Consider the following 20,690-nt stretch of genomic DNA (forward strand, 5'->3'; position numbering starts at 1 on the left):
GGCCCAGTTCGGCGGTGCTTGTCACGGCGGGGCCCTGTTCGGCGGTGCTTGTCACGGCGGGGCCCTGTTCAGCGGTGCTTGTCACGGCGGGGCCCTGTTCAGCGGTGCTTGACATGTGTTCCCAGGGAACCAGATCGGGCCAATATTTTCCGCTCAGTCGCCATCCGACCTTTCGCTTGCGGTACCCTCCTGTGCTGGAGTCTTGGGCCCGTGGGTGTCCTCCTTCACACCCGAAATGGGGCTGGTGGGGCCCTCCTGGGCAGCTCGCCTGCTGCCGGAAATGTCCGCCCTGCTGCCCTTGCCCTCCTTCGCCGATTCTCTGGGGCCCTTGCCTCCCTTTGTGGATGTGCCAGGTGACAGTGCCAGGGTAGTGCCTTTGGGGGCTGCCGTCTCTGGCCTCTCGCGCCGGCCCTTCCCTTTTTTAGTTTTTTTTCCCAGGGGGTGGGCTGGCTGTCCCCTTGCTGCTGGCCGATGTTACTGCCCTAGAAGCTGGTGGACTCCAATAGCCCTGGACTATGGTCCTTGTAGGTGCAGGGCTTGTGGTGGCTGAGGTGCTGTTTGGACTCTTACGAGATGGAGGGGGTGGGTCAGGTGATGCAAAGAGGTTAATTTTAGAGAGGAAAAACTTTTTAGGAGCAGTGGGAAGGGTAGGTGCAGTGGGTATGGGAGTGGAGGAAGAGGATTTGGTTGTAGGAGAGTCAAGTGTGCTGTCTTTGGGTGCAGGTGCTTGTGACGGAGGCTGTCGTGAGGTGGATGGCTGTTGGGTGGGTGGCTGCCTGCGTTTGTGTGGTTTGGAAGAGGGGGTGACAGACACACTGGGAGAGGACACAGGGGACGTGTAAATGGCAGTGGGGGTGGTGACTGCACGTGTGCGGAGTGTTCTGGTGGGTGTGCTGGTGATGGGCGTACTAGCTGATGGTGGTGTGCATGCAGGTGTGAGTGGAGACGTCACAGGGAGGGAGGAGGGAGACGAGGAGGAGGGGGACACAGAGGAGGCAGTGGCTGTTGGCATGTCTGCATGTGGATGTTGCATGTGTGAATGCTTGTGTGATCTGTGGTGCTTATGTCTGGATGAGCTGCCCTTGGGTGTTGATGTGTGTGCAGGCTGGTCTGTAGGTGTGGCTGGGATAGGCAGAGGAACAGGGGAGTGGGACTGGGATGAGGAAATTGGAGGGGGGAGGCAGGAGACAGGGACAATGGCTGCCGTCAGTGCTGAGGCCAGAGCGTTGAACGATTGCTGATGGGCAGCCTGACCCGAATGAATGCCCTCCAGGTATGCATTGCTCCGGTGCACCTCCCTTTCTACACCCTGGATGGCATTCAAATTGTAGACTGCCCAACAATGAGCGTCTGGAGGAGGTCAATGATCTCCTCACTGAGGGTAGCAGGGGTAACTGGGGCAGGGCCTGAGGTGCCTGGGGCGAAGGAGATGCCCGCCTTCCTGGCCGAGCGGGCACGGGGCGAACGCTGAGGGGCTGCTTGGAGGGCGGAGCTGGTTCGCTGGGTGGCGGCTGTACCTGTTGTAGCGGTGGGCACGGATGTTGCCGCCACCACAAGGGAGCTCCCTTCCGAGGACGTGTCTGTGTCGCTGACGTCTCCACGGGTCCCCGTTGTGGAGCTCCCCTCGCCCTCCATCTCACTGGTGAACTCGGAGTCGGTTGCATGGCCCTCCGGGGCCATGTGAGATGCAGCTCCCTCGTGCTCCGATGCCACTTCTCCTCCGCCTGATGATGCTAATGCACACATGAACAGGAAGACCACAAAAAAGGGGTGGGGGAGAAAAAATGACATGTTGAGTGCATGCATTGGCGACACCGTTGGCGGAGAGGACAGACACAGAAGCCCCCTGCACTACGCCGCGCACTCGGTGTACACTACTCAATTATTGTGACTTGGCCTACAAGCCTATGGACGACAACTGCACTCATAGGTGACCCAGGGACATGGATAGCTGTACTTAGCACCCTACAGAGGTGAGGGGTGGGGGCACAAGGCCATGCCTTACGGAGGGGCCCAGCCTACAGAAATCGCCCTGGCCTAGAGATACCCACAGCCCTCCTCCCCCACCCAGACACCTCCACTGTGCGCTAACATAGCAGAATGTGCTGGTACTCACCCCTTGTGTCTGCTGTGATGTCCTCACGCGCCCATCCAAATCGGGGTAGGCCACCGCCAGGATCCGGGACATCAGGGGGGTCAATTGACGGGAGCCACCCCTCCTACGTTGGGAGGCCATCCCCAGCAGAGCCTCTGCGGTCTTCCTGCTCCCGCGGCGGATGTCCTCCCACCTCTTGCAGCAGTGGGTGCCCCGTCTGTTGTGGACCCCCAGGGTCTGGACGTCCTTGGCGATGGCACGCCAAATGTCGATCTTCTGATGGGCTCTGACCTATGTGACATGGACAGGGTGGGAAAATAAATATCATCATTTTCTGCATGGTCGATGTGAGTGGCCCCCCCTCCCCAACCTTGCCATATTGCACATACTCTCATCTGTCGTGCGATGCATGCCTCATTCGCTCCCCTCCCCACCATCTTTCATCCACCCCACTCAACACAGGCATTGCCCACAAAGCATGGTCCCAGTGTACTTACCTGTTGGTCTGGAGGACCGTAGAGTAGCGCATACTGGGGGAGGACCCCATCAACAAGTTTCTCCAATTCCTCAGATGTGAAGGCAGGGGCCCTTTCCCCAGTCGCAGCAGCCATTGTATCTTCCAGACCGAGGTCACAGCAGCACTTGCAGTATAGGTCCTCTCCTGTGGATGATCAGGTCTCGAGTGATTAAGCAGATAGAAGATGGCGGTCACGCCCGCGGCGGTGCGTACCGCCGCGGTGCGTACCGCGACCGCCGGCGCACATCGGCATTGGCTCCCGAGACCCATAGGGTTCAATGTTAACAAATGCTGCTTTGCGCCATCCCATTGTCACACTTCACAGGTCAGGCAGTCGCCATTTCAAGGGCCCACATGGCTTAATTTCTACTGCGTCACACAGGCCTAGGCCTTGCATTGCCACTCATACAAGCCATTCAATGCATAGCGAATCGTGTTCTGTGCAAGCTGTGGTTACGTACCTGTGGGTTGCTTGACTCTGTGCTCCATGTTGTCCTTCCTAGGCACCGTGCGCTGGGACTTGCGAGGAGATGGAGGAATGTTCCCGTGTACAGACCGCTGGTGGACCTGTCGACAATGGAAGAAAGACATGTCATACTGACATACAGACTTGACCGAGCCACTCTACAGGAACTGTGTGCCCAGCTGGAGCCAGACCTGATGTCCCCCATTCGCCAACCCACAGGGATTCCCCCTCTGGTGCAGGTTCTGTCAGTACTCCATTTTTGGCAAGTGGATCATTCCAAACAACAGTGGCCATATCATCAGGGATGTCTCAGCCTATGTTTTCTAAGGTTTTGTCCAGAGTGTTGTCTGCCCTGATGAAATACATGCGGAGCTACATTGTTTTCCCTGAGGTGGGCGATTTGGCTACAGTGAAGGGTGCTTTCTATGCCCTTGGCCATACCCCCAACATCATTGGTGCCATTGATGGGACCCATGTTGCTTTGGTTCCCCCCAGTGAAAGTGAGCAGGTGTACAGGAACAGAAAAAGTTATCATTCGATGAATGTCCAGGTGGTCTGTTTGGCTGACCTGTACATCTCCCATGTAAATGCCAAGTTCCCTGGGTCAGTGCATGACACGTACATCATGCGAAATAGCAGCATCCCTTATGTGATGGAACAGCTACAGAGACACCGTGTGTGGCTAATTGGTGACTCTGGTTACCCCAACCTGTCGTGGCTACTGACCCCAGTGAGGAATCCCAGGACAAGGGCAGAGGAACGGTACAATGAGGCCCATGGGCGTACTAGGAGGGTGATCGAGCGGACCTTCGGCCTCCTGAAGGCCAGGTTTAGGTGCCTGCATATGACAGGTGGATCCCTAATGTACTCACCAAAGAAGGTGTGCCATATCATCATGGCCTGCTGTATGCTTCACAACCTGGCTTTGCGACGCCAGGTGCCTTTCCTGCAGGAGGATGGTCCAGATGGTGGTGTTGTAGCAGCTGTGGAGCCTGTGGAGAGTGAAGAGGAGGAAGACGACGGGGACGACACAGACAACAGGGACACAGTGATACAACAGTATTTTCAGTAGCACACAGGTACGAATCAACCCCGCCATTTTACATTTACTTAAAGTCTCCTGCCTCTCTACTGTCTGTGTTTCCCCCCAGTTCCTGTTAACTGAGTTGTGACTTTCCCTTCCGTTTTCAGAGCTGTGGGCCCCACTGCGTGACCTCTGCTTTGTTTGCCCATGGACTACAGCTGTGTGACAGTGGTATGTTGTCATCACAATGTAACTGAACATTTTGGCACCGTTATGTCTAATACATTTGTTCAAAATACAAGCAGACTCCAGATTTTTTAAGTGCAATAAGTGATTTTATTAAAGTGCTAAATTTAGGGACATGATTGTAAAACGGTGATGGGTGATGGTGGAGTAATGTCCATGGCAGAGTCCAGTTTTCAGTCTCACAGGTGCATTGTCCATATGCCTGTGGAAGGATGGAGCAGGGGCAGTTTAAGTTTGGACAGGGTGACAATGTGGGACAGTGGGATGACATCAGGGGGTATCGTTTGCTGGCGGGGGTCTTGGCATCCTACTCTGTCTTCTTGTGAGATCTCAGGTACCGCTTTCGGGGTGGTTCTTCTTCTGCAGGAGGTGGGGTTCTGGTGGCCTGTCGTTGTGTGGGGGCCTCCTGTCCACTAGCGCCGGCGGAGGTGGTAGCCTGGTCTGGGTCCATGCTAGTGACAGGGGCCCTTTGTGGTGCCACATGGTCCCGCAATGTGGTGACTATCTGGTTAAGGGCCACGACGATGCTCCCCATTGCGGAACTAATGTTTCTCAGTTCCTCTCTGAACCCCATGTACTGTTCCTCCTGCAGTACCTGGATCTCCTGGAACCTGGCCAGTACCGTAGCCATTGTCTCCTGGGAGCGGTGGTATGCTCCCATGATGGAGGAGAGGGCCTCTTGGAGAGTCGGTTCCCTGGGCCTGTCCCCCCCCTGTCGCACAGCAGCCCTCCCAGTTCCCCTGTTTCCCTGGGCCTCTGTCTCCTGGACCGTGTGCCCACTACCACTGCCCCCAGGTCCCTGTTGTTGTTGGGGTGGTGGGTCAACCTGGGTGCCCTGTAGTGGTGGGCACACCACTGATTGACGTGTCCTGGAGACAGAGGCATGGGCCCGCTGGGTGGGAGCTGTGCTGGTGTTCCCAGAGGGGGTTAGGTCTGCTGTAGCCTGTGGCTGTCTGTGGGGAACCGACTGTCCCGAGGTCCCCGATGGGCCGGGCTGGTCATCTGGGTCCAGGGAGACAGAGCTGCTGTCATCACTGGGGGCCTCTTCTGGGGTGGGATGGACATCTCTGGACCCTCCTGGGCGGTGTGGTGGCGTTCGGGTCCTGCAGGGGTATAAGAGTATGGTTATTGCTTCTGTGTGTGCCATTTCGTGTAATGGGTGGGTGGCCGTGTACCCCAGTGCTGGCATTCCCTTGTGGGGGCTTTTGTGACGGTGGCTTGTGGGGAGATGGGTATGTGCACTGGGCATGCTTTGGTGATGGGTGTCCATGCTTTGGGGAGGCATGCAGGGCTCGGTTTTGGGATGGGTGGGTTGTGATGGTGAGCCATTTGCAAGGAGTTGGTGTGATGGGGGTGGGGGTGGGGGTATGATTTGGCATGCAGGTGGGGTGGGGGGAATGAAGTAGTGAAGATTTGACTTACCAGAGTCCATTCCTCCGCCTACTCCTGCGAGGCCCTCAGGATGCAGGATGTGCAAGACTTCCTCCTCCCATGCTGTGAATTCTGGGGGAGTAGGTGGGGGTCCGCCGCCAGTCTGCTGTACCGCGATGTTGTGCCTTGATACCATGGAACGCACCTTCCCCCGTAGGTCGTTCCACCGCTTCCTGATGTCGTCCCGATTTCGTGGATGCTGTCCCACAGCATTGACCCTGTCCACTATTCTTTGCCATAGCTCCATCTTCCTGGCAATGGTGGTGTGCTGCACCTGTGTCCCGAAGAGCTGGGGCTCTACCCGAACTATTTCCTCCACCATGACCCTGAGTTCTGCGTCAGAGAACCTGGGGTGTCTTTGGGGTGCCATGGGGTGGGGTGGATGAGGTGAGGGGTGGTGTATGTGTTGTAGAGTGTGGTGAGTGTGGTGGTGTATGGTGTTTTGTGTGTGGATATTGTGTGGGTGATGTTGTGATTTGCCTCTGTGTGATGGTCTACTCTATGCTGTGATGTCTCTCTCTGTCCTTCAGTCGCAATTGTGGTCATAAGGGTTTGTGGGTGATGTGGGTGTGTGTTTTATATGTAATTGGGGGTGTGGGAGTGGTGTGTGTATGTGTCTCAGGTGTGTGTATTTTGAATTGTCCAATGTGGTAGTGTTTTGTAAAGGTGTGTGTATTTTGACCGCGGCGGTGTGTACCGCCAATGGAATACCGCGGTTGAAAGACCGCTGCGGGGATTTGTGGGTCGGAATGGCATGGGCGTATTTCTGTTGGCGTGACGGTGGAGGTTTGGTCATCGCCAGTTTTTCGCTGGCCGTTGCTGTGGCAGACTTTTGTTGATGTCGGGTTTTTGGCGGTTTGCCAGTTGCGGGTCAGAATGACTGTGGCGGTTTACCGCGGCGGTGTTATGGCGGTCTTCTGACCGGCGGTAAGTGCCTTTTACCGCCGAGGTCAGAATGACCCCCTAAGTAACTTGGCACCTAACCTTCACCAGGTGAAGGTTAGACATATAGGTGACTTATAAGTTACTTAAGTGCAGTGTAAAATGGCTGTGAAATAATGTGGGGATTATTTCACTCAGGCTGCAGTGGCAGGCCTGTGTAAGAATTGTCAGATCTCCCTATGGGTGGCAAAAGAAATGCTGCAGCCTATAGGGATCTCCTGGAACCCCAATACCCTGGGTACCTTAGTACCATATACTAGGGAATTCTAAGGGTGTTCCAGTATGCCAATGTGAATTGGTGAAATTGGTCACTAGCCTGTTAGTGACAATTTAGAAAGCAGAGAGAGCATAACCACTGAGGTTCTGGTTAGCAGAGCCTCAGTGAGACAGTTAGTCATCACACAGGGAACATATACACGGCACACTTATGAGCACTGGGGCCCTGGCTGGCAGGGTCCCAGTGACACATACACTAAAACAACATATATACAGTAAAATATGGGGGTAACATGCCAGGCAAGATGGTACTTTCCTACACAACCCCCCCCCAAACGAAGGACAATAAGACTAGCCATGACCTGATGAGTCTTCATTGTCTAAGTGGAAATATCTGGAGCGTCTATCTGCATTGGAGTGGGTACTCCCAGGTCTATGTTCCACTGTATAGTCCATTCCCTGTAGATATATGGACCACCTCAACAATTTAGGGTTTTCACCTTTCATTTGTTTTAGCCAAAGTAGAGGTTTGTGGTCTGCCTGAACAATGAAGTGAGTGCCAAACAGGTATGGCCTCAACTTCTTCAGTGCCCAGGCCACAGCAAAGGCCTCCCTCTCTATGGCAGGCCAACGCTTTTCTCTAGGGGTCAACCTCCTGCTGATAAAAGCAACAGGTTGATCCTGGCCCTCAGAATTGAGTTGTGATAAGACTGCCCCTACCCCTAATTCAGATGCATCAGTCTGGACAATGAATTTCTTGGAGTAACATGGGCTTTTTAGGACAGGTGCAGTGCACATGGCCTCTTTCAGCTCCCAAAAGCTTTCTGACAGCTAGCTGTCCACAATACCTTTTTAGGCATTTTCTTAGAAGTGAGGTCATTAAGAGGGGCTGCAATGGAGCCATAGTTCTTTATGAACCTCCTGTAATACCCAGTGAGGCCTAGGAAGGCTCTCACCTGGGTTGTAGGGGGAACCCAATCTATAATAGTTTGGATTTTCCCCTGAAGTGGTGCAATCTGGTCTCCACCTACCAGGTGTCCCAGATAAACCACTCTCCCCTGCCCTATCTGGCACTTTGAAGCCTTGATAGTGAGGCCTGCCTTTTGCAGGGCCTCCAAAACTTTCCATAGGTGAACCAGGTGATCATCCCAGGTTGAGCTAAATACAGCTATATCGTCCAGATATGCTGCACTAAAAGACTCCAACCCTTGCAGGACTGTATTCACCAACCTCTGAAAAGTGGCAGGTGCATTTTTCAAACCAAAGGGCATTACTGTGAATTGGTAGTGCCCTCCAATAGTCGAAAATGCAGTTTTTGCTTTAGCATCCTTTGATAACTTGATCTGCCAATACCCTGCAGTCAAATCAAAGGTGCCAGTGTATCTATGAGCTCATCTGCCCTGGGTATAGGGTGAGCATCAGTTTTTGTTACCTGGTTGAGACCTCTATAATCTACACAAAACCTCATTTCTCTTTTCCCATCTTTAGAGTGAGACTTTGGTACAAGTACCACAGGAGAGGCCCATGGGCTTTCAGAATGTTCAACCACTCCCAGTTCAAGCATTTTCTGAACCTCTTGTTTTATGCAGTCCCTGAAATAGTCAGGCTGCCTATAGATCTTACTTTTGACAGGCATGCTGTCTCCAGTATCTATAGTGTGCTCACACCAAGAAGTGGTGCCTGGCACAGTAGAAAAGAGTTCAGAAAACTGGCCCAGGAGATTTATGCAGTGGTCTTTCTGCTCAGCAGTAAGACAGTCTGCTAACACTACACCTTCCACTAGAGCATTTTGTTCTGTGGAAGAGAAGAGATCAGGGAGAGGGTCACTCTCTTCTTCCTGTCCTTCATCTGTTGCCATGAGCAGGGTGAGATCAGCCCTGTCATAGTAGGGTTTTAGGCGATTGACATGGAGCACCCTAAGGGGACTCCTGGCAGTGCCCAAGTCAACCAAGTAGGTGACTTCTCCCTTCTTTTCAACAATGATGTGGGGTCCATTCCATTTGTCTTGGAGTGCTCTTGGGGCCACAGGCTCCAAGACCCACACCTTCTGTCCTGGTTGGTACTGAATCAGAACAGCCTTCTGGTCATGCCATTGCTTTTGGAGCTCTTGGCTGGCCTGAAGGTTTTTACTGGCCTTTTTCATGTACTCAGCCATTCTGGATCTTAGGCCGAGTACATAGTCCACTATGTCTTGCTTAAGAGCTTTTAAAGGTTGTTCCCAACCCTTCTTCACAAGTGTTAGGGGACCTCTTACAGGGTGTCCAAATAGGAGTTCAAAGGGGCTGAAGCCCACTCCTTTCTGGGGTACCTCTCTGTAAGCAAAAAGGAGGCAAGGTAACAGGACATCCCATCTCCTCCTGAGTTTTTCAGGGAGTCCCATTATCATTCCTTTGAGATTTTTATTAAACCTCTCTACCAGTCCATTTGTTTGTGGATGATAAGGTGTGGTGAATTTGTATGTTACACCACATTCCTTCCACATGGCCTTCAAGTATGCAGACATAAAGTTGCTACCCCTGTCTGATACCACCTCTTTTGGGAAACCCACCCTGGAAAAGATTCCCAGGAGGGCCTTTGCCACTGCAGGTGCTGTAGTGGTCCTAAGAGGGATTGCTTCAGGATATCTTGTGGCATGGTCCACTACCACCAAGATAAACCTATTGCCTGAAGCAGTAGGAGGGTCAAGGGGGCCAACTATGTCAACCCCTACCCTTTCAAAGGGAACCCCAACCACAGGCAGTGGAATAAGGGGAGCCTTTGGGGTGCCACCAGTCTTGCCACTGGCTTGGCAGGTGACACAGGACTTACAAAAGTCTTTTGTGTCCTCTGACATTCTAGGCCAATGAAACAGGGGAAAAGCCTTTCCCATGTTTTAATTTTCCCTAAATGTCCAGCCAAGGGAATGTCGTGGGCTAGAGTTAGGAGGAACTCTCTGTATTGCAGGGGAATGACCAATCTCCTGGCTGCTCCAGGTTTAGGGTCCCTTGCCTCTGTATACAAGAGGTTGTCCTCCCAGTAAACTCTATGTGAGTCACTGACATCCCCATTTTGCTGTTTGACAGCTTGCTGTCTTAGACCCTCTAATGTGGGACAGGTTTGCTGTGCCACACTCAGCTCCTCCCTGGCAGGCCCCCCTCCACCCAAAAGCTCAGCAGTGTCTGCTTCCAGCTCCTCTGGTGAAGGTTCTGCACAGGGGGGAAATTCTTCTTCCTTAGAAGTTGAGTCATCTGTAGAGGGAGGGATAGTGGGTAGGGATTTACCCTTACTAACCCTAGCTTTAGGGAGCACTTGGTCCATTGTTCCAGGATCCAAGTCACCCTGTCCTTTTTGCTTTTTGGCCTGAGCCCTGGTTAAAGCAAAAATATGCCCAGGAATGCCCAGCATTGCTGCATGAGCCTCCAACTCAACTTCTGCCCAAGCTGATGTCTCTAAATCATTCCCTAGTAGACAGTCTACAGGTAAATCTGAGGCAACCACAACTTTCTTTGGACCAGTAACCCCCCCCCCCCAGTTGAGATTCACAACAGCCATGGGGTGGCTAAGAGTGTTGTTATGAGCGTCTGTCACTTGGTACTGTTGACCAAGTAGGTGTTGTTCAGGGTGTACCAGTTTCTCTATTACCATGGTAACACTGGCACCTGTGTCCCTGTAGGCGTGAACTTCAACACCATTTATTAGGGGAAGTTGCTTGTACTTATCCATATTAAGGGGACAAGCAACCAAGGTGGCCAAATCAATGGCACCTTCAGAGACTAGCACAGCCTCTGTGGTCTCCCTAACAAGACCAACCCCAACTAAATTACCAAAAGTGAGCCCAGCTACTCCCTTGGATTGGCTATTAGTAGGTTTGCTCCCACCACCACTGCTATTACTAGGGGCACTAGGTGTAGCAGTAGGGGTTATGGTAGTGGGAGGCTTGGTGCTTTTCTTTGGACAACTGGCATCAGTTGTCCAATGGCCTTTACTTTACATAAATAGCACCATGGTTTCTTTACTTGATTAGAAGAGGATTTGGGCCCACCACCCCCACCAGAGTGTTTTTGTGGGCCTGATGAAGACTCATTTTTAGATTTGTCCCCACCCTTCTCTGAAGACTTACCATCCTTCTTCTTGCCGTCCTTGTCACCCCCTGTATGAACTTTTCTGTTCACTCTTGTTCTGACCCATTTGTCTGCCTTCTTTCCCAATTCTTGGGGAGAGGTCAGATCTGAGTCCACTAGATATTGGTGTAACAAATCAGACACACATTTATTCAGAATATGCTCTCTCAAGATTAGATTGTACAGGCTTTCATAGTCAGAAACTTTACTGCCATGTAACCACCCCTCCAAGGCCTTCACTGAATAGTCAACAAAGTCTACCCAGTCTTGTGAGGACTCTTTTCTGGTTTCTCTGAACTTAATCCTGTATTGTTCAGTGGTTAAGCCAAATCCATCCAAGAGTGCATTCTTCAAAACTGTAAAAGTATTGGCATTGCTTTCTTTCACAGTAAGGAGCCTATCCCTACCCTTTCCACTGAAAGATAGCCATAGGATAGCAGCCCACTGCCTTTGAGGGACCCCCTGTACAACACAGGCCCTCTCAAGTGCAGCAAACCACTTGTTAATGTCATCCCCCTCCTTGTAAGGGGGAACTATCTTATGCAGATTCCTAGAATCATGCACTTTCACAGAATTACTATCTGGAATACTGCTGCTGCCACCATGGGGTCCAAACCCCAACCTCTGTCTTTCTTTTTCTAAGTCTAAAGATTCCCTGTCTAGAGCCAGCTGTTGCTGTTTAAGCTTCAGCCTGGTCTCTTCCACTCTCAATCTATTGAGTTCCCTTTCTAGCATTCTGTCACCAGGGTGGGTGGGTTGGGCATGCTTTGACACAGAAGAATGATGTGAATGAACAAAGGGTGAATTGTCCATAACAGTTGGCACTCTAACAACCTGGCCTGCAGGAATGACATCCCTACTGTGATGAGAGCTCACATTAGTACCAGTTATACTAGGTGGTCTGCTAAGGGGCAGGTTGGGAAGGATACCATCTAACACTCTCTCTAGGGGTGCCCCAGAGTCAGAGTGTGAACCATCTCCAAACTTCTCAACAGATGTGCCAGCTAAGGCCTTATCATTTTCAATAAGTATGTTATTTAACAATTCTCTAGAGGGATTCTTCCCTACCCCTAAACCTCTATCAATGCAAAGACTCATCAAACCTTTCCAGCTAAGGTGGTCATAAGCTGTGCTGACCAGATCAAGAGTAGGACCTGTGCCAGACATGATAGAAAAGGTTTAGGGTAAGATAAAAGAAAGAAAAAGTTTCAGGACTTTTTAAGGACACAGAAAAAAAACTTTTTCAACTTTTTAGAAACTTTTTGAAAGTTTAGAGGTACTTTTCAGCTCTTAGCAAATAGAGTAAGAGAAGAAAAGCAAAACTTTTTGGTTAGGTGTACATACACTGAACTTGTTTTGTATATTTTTCTCTTATGAAAAGTACAAAATGACAAAGTGGTAAGCAGTTACAAGTACTTATCCCACCAATGCCACCAATGTAGGAGGCTGGCCTGGATTGTAGTGGGTACCAAGGGGTACTTACACTCTGTACCAGGTCCAGTTATCCCTTATTAGTGTAGAAGAGGTGTTTCTAGCAGCTTAGGCTGATAGAAGGTAACTATAGCAGAGCAGCTTAGGCTGAACTAGGAGACATGCAAAGTTCCTACTATACCACTGGTGTCATATGCACAATATCATAAGAAAACACAATACACAGATATACTAAAAATAAAGGTACTTTATTTTTATGACAATATGCCAAAAGTATCTCAGTGAGTATCCTCAGGATGAGGATGCCAAATATAGACAAGATATATGTACACAATACCAAAAATATGCAGTAATAGCAAAAGGAAGTAATGCAAGCAGTGTAAAGTTACAATAGATTGCAATAGGAGCACATAGGTATAGGGGCAACACAAACCATATACTCCAAAAGTGGAATGCGAATAACGTATGGACCCCAAACCTATGTGAGCTCGTAGAGGGTCGCTGGGACTGTAAGAAAACAGTGAGGGTTAAAAAAAAAATCCCCCCCCCAAGACCCTGAAAAGTAGGTGTAAAGTGCACCTATATTCCCCAGAGAGCACAGAAGTCGTGATAGGGGATTTCTGCAAGAAAGACCAACACCAGCAATGCAACCAAAGTGGATTTCCGGACGAGAGTACCTGTGGAACAAGGGGACCAAGTCCAAGAGTCCCGACAAAGTCGAGATTGGGCAGATGCCCAAGAAATGCCAGCTGAGGGTGCAAAGAAGCTGCCACTGGATGGTAGAAGCTGTGGATTCTGAAAGAACGAAGAGGGCTAGAAACTTCCCCTTTGGAGGATGGATGTCCCACATTGTGAAGAAGCTTGCAGAGGTGTTCCCACACAGAAAGACTGCAAACAAACCTTGCTAGCTGCAAGGGTTGTGGTTAGGGTTTTTGGATGCTGCTGTGGCCCAGGAGGGACCAGGATGTCACCACTTGGATGAGGAGACAGAGGGGGCTCCCAGCAAGTCAGGGAGCCCTTACAGAAGCAGGCAGCACCAGCAGAAGTACCAGAACAGGCACTACAAAGAGGAGTGAACCAGAGCTCACCCGAAGACACAAAAGGGAGTCCCACGACGCCGGAGGACAACTCAGGAGGTTGTGCACTGCAGGTTAGAGTGTCGGGGACCCAGGCTTGGCTGTGCACGAAGGAAATCCTGGAAGAGTGCACAGGAGCCGGAGCAGCTGCAAATCACGCGGTACCCAGCAATGCAGTCTAGCGTGGGGAGGCAAGGACTTACCTCCACCAAACCTGGACTGAAGAGTCACTAGACTGTGGGAGTCACTTGGACAGAGTTGCTGAGTTCCAGGGACCACGCTCGTCGTGCTGAGAGGGGACCCAGAGGACCGATGATGCAGTCTTTTGTTGCATGCGGTTGCAGGGTGAAGATTCCGTCGACCCACGGGAACTTTCTTCAGAGCTCCTAGTGCAGAGAGGAGGCAGGCTACCCCCAGAGCAATCACCACCAGGAAAACAGTTGAGAAGGCGGCAGGATCAGCGATACAAGGTTGCAGTAGTCATCTTTGCTACTTTGTTGTGGTTTTGCAGGCGTCCTGAGCAGTCAGCGGACGATCCTTTGGCAGAAGGTGAAGAGAGAGATGCAGAGGAACTCTGATGAGCTCTTGCATTCGTTATCTAAAGAATTCCCCAAAGCAGAGACACTAAATAGCCAGAAAAGGAGGTTTGGCTACTTAGGAAGGAGGATAGGCTAGCAACACAGGTAAGAGCCTATCAGGAGGAGTCTCTGACGTCACCTGCTGGCACTGGCCACTCAGAGCAGTCCAGTGTGCCAGCAGCACCTCTGTTTCCAAGATGGCAGAGGTCTGGAGCACACTGGAGGAGCTCTGGGCACCTCCCCTGGGAGGTGCAGGTCAGGGGAGTGGTCACTCCCCTTTCCTTTGTCCAGTTTCGCGCCAGAGCAGGGCTGGTGGATCCCTGAACCGGTGTAGACTGGCTTATGCAGAGATGGGCACCATCTGTGCCCATCAAAGCATTTCCAGAGGCTACTCCTCCCCAGCCCTGACACCTTTTTCCAAAGGGAGAGGGTGTAACACCCTCTCTCTGAGGAAGTCCTTTGTTCTGCCTTCCTGGGCCAAGCCTGGCTGGACCCCAGGAGGGCAGAAACCTGTCTGAGGGGTTGGCAGCAGCAGCAGCTGCAGTGAAACCCCGGGAGAGGCAGTTTGGCAGTACCCGGGTCTGTGCTATAGACTCGGGGGATCATGGAATTGTCTCCCCAATGCCAGGATGGCATTGGGGTGGCAATTCCATGATCTTAGCATGTTACATGGCCATGTTCGGAGTTCCCATTGTGATTCTATACATAGGTAGTGACCTATATATAGTGCACGCGTGTAATGGTGTCCCCGCACTCACAAAGTCCGGGGAATTTGCCCTGAACGATGTGGGGGCACCTTGGCTAGTGCCAGGGTGCCCACACACTAAGTAACTTGGCACCTAACCTTCACCAGGTGAAGGTTAGACATATAGGTGACTTATAAGTTACTTAAGTGCAGTGTAAAATGGCTGTGAAATAATGTGGTCATTATTTCACTCAGGCTGCAGTGGCAGGCCTGTGTAAGAATTGTCAGAGCTCCCTATGGGTGGCAAAAGAAATGCTGCAGCCCATAGGGATCTCCTGGAACCCCAATACCCTGGGTACCTTAGTACCATATACTAGGGAATTATAAGGGTGTTCCAGTATGCCAATGTGAATTGGTGAAATTGGTCACTAGCCTGTTAGTGACAATTTAGAAAGCAGAGAGAGCATAACCACTGAGGTTCTGGTTAGCAGAGCCTCAGTAAGACAGTTAGTCATCACACAGGGAACACATCCAGGGCACACTTATGAGCACTGGGGCCCTGGCTGGCAGGGTCCCAGTGACACATACACTAAAACAACATATATACAGTGAAATATGGGGGTAACATGCCAGGCAAGATGGTACTTTCCTACACCACCATTCCAATGTTCTAATTTTTCTTGAGGCAGCTGTTAAAGTCAAATCAAATTCACAGATTGTAGGAGTCATACCGAATGCAGTGGATATTCCCTATCTGGTATAACTTATCCAAAGAAAAGACTGAAATACTCTTTGTATTGTTTACTTGTAAAAAAGATTTTAAAAATATGTAATGCATAACTTTTAGACTCCGTTTTGAAAGGCGTTGATTTACTAGAATAAGAGGAAATAAGCTGTGTAAATCAGGCCATAGAATCCTAGTTAAACCTTTTTATATCTAAAGTATTTCTATTGTTTGATTACTTTAAATTAATGTTTGACCTCTCTGATTATCAAGGCCAAAGAAAACACGAAGGTCATCAGCAGTGTGGACCTTGGTGAGTCTGTGCGCGGCAATGCTGGCCTTTAACGTCATCTTCATTTTCGGAGTGGAGAATAAAAATGGAGCGAATCAGAAGAGCCACTCTGAGGTGAATATCACCCAGGAGAACACAGTGCTAGACAGCGACATCGTCAAAACCAGAAATGATCTGTGTACAGCGGTCACTGTCCTGCTGCACTACCTCCTACTTGCCACTTTTGCATGGACAGCAGTAATTGCTGGAGAAATGTACATGAACTTCATCCGTGTTTTCACAGTGCCCCCCAGGCATTTCAAGCTCATCCAGTTGGCCATCGGATGGGGTAAGACCTAACAGGGTTCTGTTTAGCGCATTAGCACCGAAGCGCCTTTGCTTTTATAAATATGTCTTATTTTATACCTAAACCACACAATTTACACTAAAATACATGTAATATGCATATGTTCTTGATTTATTGTGTAAGTGGCCCTTAAAGGTACTTCTGATATTTAGGTACGCAAACTTAAGGGAAATATAACGTACAAATGCACTAATGAGCAACAATATGACTTTACTTCAGACAGGACAGTGCTCTATAATTCTCTTGAGGCAGGCTTGCTGTGGGAAAGGCCGCTTTAATGAGGCAGGTGCAACTTTAATTATAACATCCTTGGCAACTAGCTATATGTTGTATACAGCCCAGGTCCTACTAATACATTTCCAGCCACCTTCCACCTCCACTAAAAAAATCCTCTTAAACCCTCCCTTGTCACTCACATTTCACCATTCTCTGTTCACACCAAAACTCCACCAATGAAACTATACTTTCAATGAACGCTTGGCTTCCTAAAGCCTTTCAAATTGCCTCGTTCTACCCCTCCTCCCATAGCATTTCTGAAATGTATTAACCTGTCCAACTTCCGTACAATAGACATTCCAAACTGTCCAACTACCCGCCTCACAATATGCACTTGCTCATCAGTGACAATCAGAATTCACCAATCACCTTCCACAATAACCATAGATGCACAACCTGATTCCAAAAAACTCACATTACCCCCAAACAGCATATCTAACATCTACAGTGAACGATCCACCAGCCAAAAAACCTTAAAAATTTCCAGGGCGGAAGGTGGGGAAAACCTTCCCTACTCCTGCCGTGTGCTTCAATAGAGTGCCCTTTCTAACTTCTCCTCCACCAGCAAACCCCTAATGCTCCATATCCATGCTAAACCCTCCAATCCTGATCTTTCTGTTCTCCCGGGCACACAACCCGCCCAATAATCCCAGGGTTATTGGCCTACGCCAAAACAACCCCATTACCCTATTCTGCAGACATTTTCTAGAACACCTCTATTATTGTGAAGGGAGGTGAGAATCCCCATGCATCCATAAAGAAGCAATTGAGAGATAAGGAGCAAGGGAGAGAGAGATTGAGAGAGAGAAGTCAAGACGTGAGAGAGAATTACAGTAGCAACACGCACACCATCACTGGATAGTTTTCTGGACGGATTTATAGCCATGCCAGAATCCTGGGATAACATCAAGATGTAGCTAGACTGTTACTTCACAGTATAACCACAGGATTTCGGAATATGGTGCAAAAAGTAATGGATAACACACCATGCAGAATGTCATATTTTGATGCATGCTTTTACATTGTATATCACCACCTTTTTTGGTGGCAACGAATGGCGTAAATATTAAAATCTACAGTATTGGCAGAAGTGTGAAATGTTTTTATTAGTGCACAATTCTGTCAGGATCCAGCAGAAGGACCCTGGTGTTAGCACTGGTGTTCAAAGGGGAACACCAGGAGGCCATGAGGCAGCATTGCTACCCATCCAGCAACTGGGTGCTTCTTTCTCCAGCTGACTGATGAAAGGTAAGCATTGATGTGTTTCTTGTCCCACTTTGCTGCAGCAAGTTGTTGATGGCTTCTCAGAGGCCCCTAGTGGACCAGTCAGTTGTATGAGCCAGTACGGCCAATTTCTAGGTATGCTTTCCCACCTCTTTTGAGGCCAACAAAGGCTTCTGGATTGATTTTGCTGGGGTCATGGAAGGGCAGGGGCGGAAGGCAGGTGGTGGCTCTAGGATTGGTGGGCCTCCAGCAGAATAGGAACATGCAAGGCCCTTCTAAGATGTGGCATCACAGTAAGTGGCATCAATTGAACATCAATTTTCTGGCACTGTGGAAGCAGTTTTGCAAGAAACTACTTGCCTAGTGTGGATATCAGTATAGTAGCTAAAACTATGAATAATAATCTTAATAAAATAAGTACATATAGTTTAAAGCTATATTATATGGGAATACATTACATTATTCAAACCTGCTGAAAAAGCTAAATCTAGGGCTCTCCAAAACTGATATGATTACTATGATGTTCACTAATTGTTTCCAGATTAGGGATTGATTACATTCCCAAGTCAAATTGTCACATTGAACTATCGGCATATTTTCAAGCATGTTTTCACGTGACATTGCTGCGCTGCCCTGCACCACAGGAAAAGGGCATAAATGCACCATATTAACAAAGTATGATGCATATCTGTTCTTTCCCCCTGAGTTGGCCCACAAATTGATGCCTAGTGCCAATGCTGGAACTGGCGGTCTGCCCCCCCCGGCCCTATTACAAGGTGTCTACTAGGCTGACTGGCGGGAACTTCCAAAATCAGAGGTTTCCACCAGTCACCCAAGTAGAAACCATGCAGTGGGATTGGCCTTGGCTCTTCATGGAGCCTAGGCCAATGCCGTCACACAGAGGGTGCTCCCAGCTCCCTCGGAATACACACTGTCTGCCGTAGCAAACAGTGTGCATTCTGAGGGTACTGGGCAGGGGGGCACCCTGCACTGGCCTTCTGTCAGCCTTTTCATGGTGGGGTCCTTGCCATGAAAAGGCTCAAGGAAAGAGCACTTGTAATCAGTATGGCGGTGCTGAACTCAGCGCTGCCACGGTTGACCACGACTCAAACTGCCACCACCCTGCCACAAACCGTTTTTCTGGCGGTGGCGGCAATCCAACCGCCCGTCGGGGTCGTAATTTGGTGGTCAGACTGCCAGGAGTGCTTCTAAAGACCGCCAGACTTATAATGAGACCCTAATCTTTTTCGAAATTTTTTACATGGAAAACAGAGAATTGCAAACTTCGACAGAAGGCTCAATGGGCTTAGCAGCACACTGGTTCAAAATGTTGTATCTCTTCTACCACCTCTTACAAATTTTTTGCTACTTCTGTCCACTTACATCCACATCTCCCCTTCATACTCTACTTTTCACCTCATCTATTCCCAACCTATTACCTACTTTTGCTATTTCAGCTCCCTTTGATATCCACTTCACCCTTGCATTATCGACCCTTTCACTCTCATCTCTCCCCAAGCGATTTACTTTCTCTCCGATTCTGACACACTAACATTCATCTTTCCCCTCAATGGAGGAACTCCTTTCCGCTCATATTCCTCTTCAGCCTCTCACCATCTTTTGCCTCAACTTTTTTTACTGGTTCTGTCTCCTTTTTCCTAGTTTCCTCTTGCTGGTTCCACCCCTGCCACTTACATCTACATCTTTCTTTTATACACTGCTCTTTACGACTCTTCTCCCCCACATCTAACATTGTTTCAGCTGTTCTCTTTTACATCCATTTCTCCCCTTGCACTCTTCCACTCTCTAAATGCTTTCTACATTTTTGCATGGATTCTGCCCCTCTTAATATTACTCATTTGCATGTTATTATAGATGGACAAACCACTGAAAACTCGAGCCATGGGCCTGGTCCTGCTCAGTTCAAGGTCGTTTTGGAACCTAGAGCACAAAATGAACCAAGCTTTCACCGGAGGTGATATTGCAGAGTGGCTACAGCTGCCCACCATGCATTATTGGGAGCCAGGCTTGAAACCCAGCCTCGACACAGCATCCTGTCAATCCAGGCAAATCTCTATGCTGGAAAAAAATGATGCAGTCTTTGTCTGTTGTGATGTGCTCTTATGTCCATGGCCAAAGTTCTTGGTATATAAAACTGCCAAAAATACAATGTGGAGCGTCCCTGTCACCCAGGCCCTAGTCTCATTCTCCAAGAATTAAAGATGAAGCATTACGCATTTATGTCAAAGAGATACCCATGTAGTGAATGAATGGCTCAGTGAAAAACTAGAAAATCTAGGATCAATCCTAGATTCCATGCTTGACCAAATTGTGCAAACTCTATGTCACCATCTTCCATTTTGTTAATTATCACACATCGGAGCACATGCAAATAAGTGTAATCAGGGAGTGTGCTGTAAAACACTGCTTGTATTTGATGTAATAGAATACATTTTGCTCCATGTTTCTAATAATCTAGCTCACATATAGGGTACACATGAACCCTGATATGCCTCTTAGTCAGGGCCACTGGAATTGTGCAATTTTATGGTTCCTGTCTTTTCCCAATAATTATGGATTTGCCACATAAGACATCTGCTGCATAATCTGCAGTTTTTAGCAAAAAATAATTTTGTTTCTAACTCTAAAGGATCCAATGTTACTAAAACGCAACAGCGCTTGTTGCTGCACAGTGGAAAGCCATTTGGCAAAGGTGAACTGGTTATCTTTCTGTTGCTTATTGCTGTACCTGGGTGTTAGACTGGTACTGATGGGATGAAACCTTTGCCAGATAGTACAAAAATGGTAATAAAAATCTCAAATCATTGAGATAATAAAATCACAAAAAGTGCAGCATTATACTACTTAATTTGCCTTTTCTTGCTGCATAAATTAGTAAACCCTGCCGCTTAATTTGGTCCTTTCCTGACTCATAATTCCAGAGGCCATGCTCTTAGTTCACTAACACCATTATCATCAGGGCAGGTGCAGAAATGTGTTTTGGTCATTTTTAAAATCTCT

At 49.2% G+C, this 20,690-nt stretch overlaps 1 protein-coding gene across 1 annotated transcript in view; it reads left to right on the plus strand.

Moving 5' to 3' along the window:
• ADGRG7 (adhesion G protein-coupled receptor G7) overlaps positions 1–20,690 on the plus strand; it is a 1,214,738-nt gene that overhangs the window by 975,196 nt on the left and 218,852 nt on the right. Inside the window, exon 12 of the mRNA XM_069204827.1 lies at positions 15,805–16,151. Within this exon, the coding sequence (XP_069060928.1) occupies positions 15,805–16,151 (347 nt within the window). The remainder of the gene's footprint in view (positions 1–15,804; positions 16,152–20,690) is intronic.

The sequence above is a fragment of the Pleurodeles waltl genome, chromosome 8 (assembly GCF_031143425.1).
Source record: "Pleurodeles waltl isolate 20211129_DDA chromosome 8, aPleWal1.hap1.20221129, whole genome shotgun sequence".
Lineage (NCBI taxonomy): Eukaryota > Metazoa > Chordata > Amphibia > Caudata > Salamandridae > Pleurodeles > Pleurodeles waltl.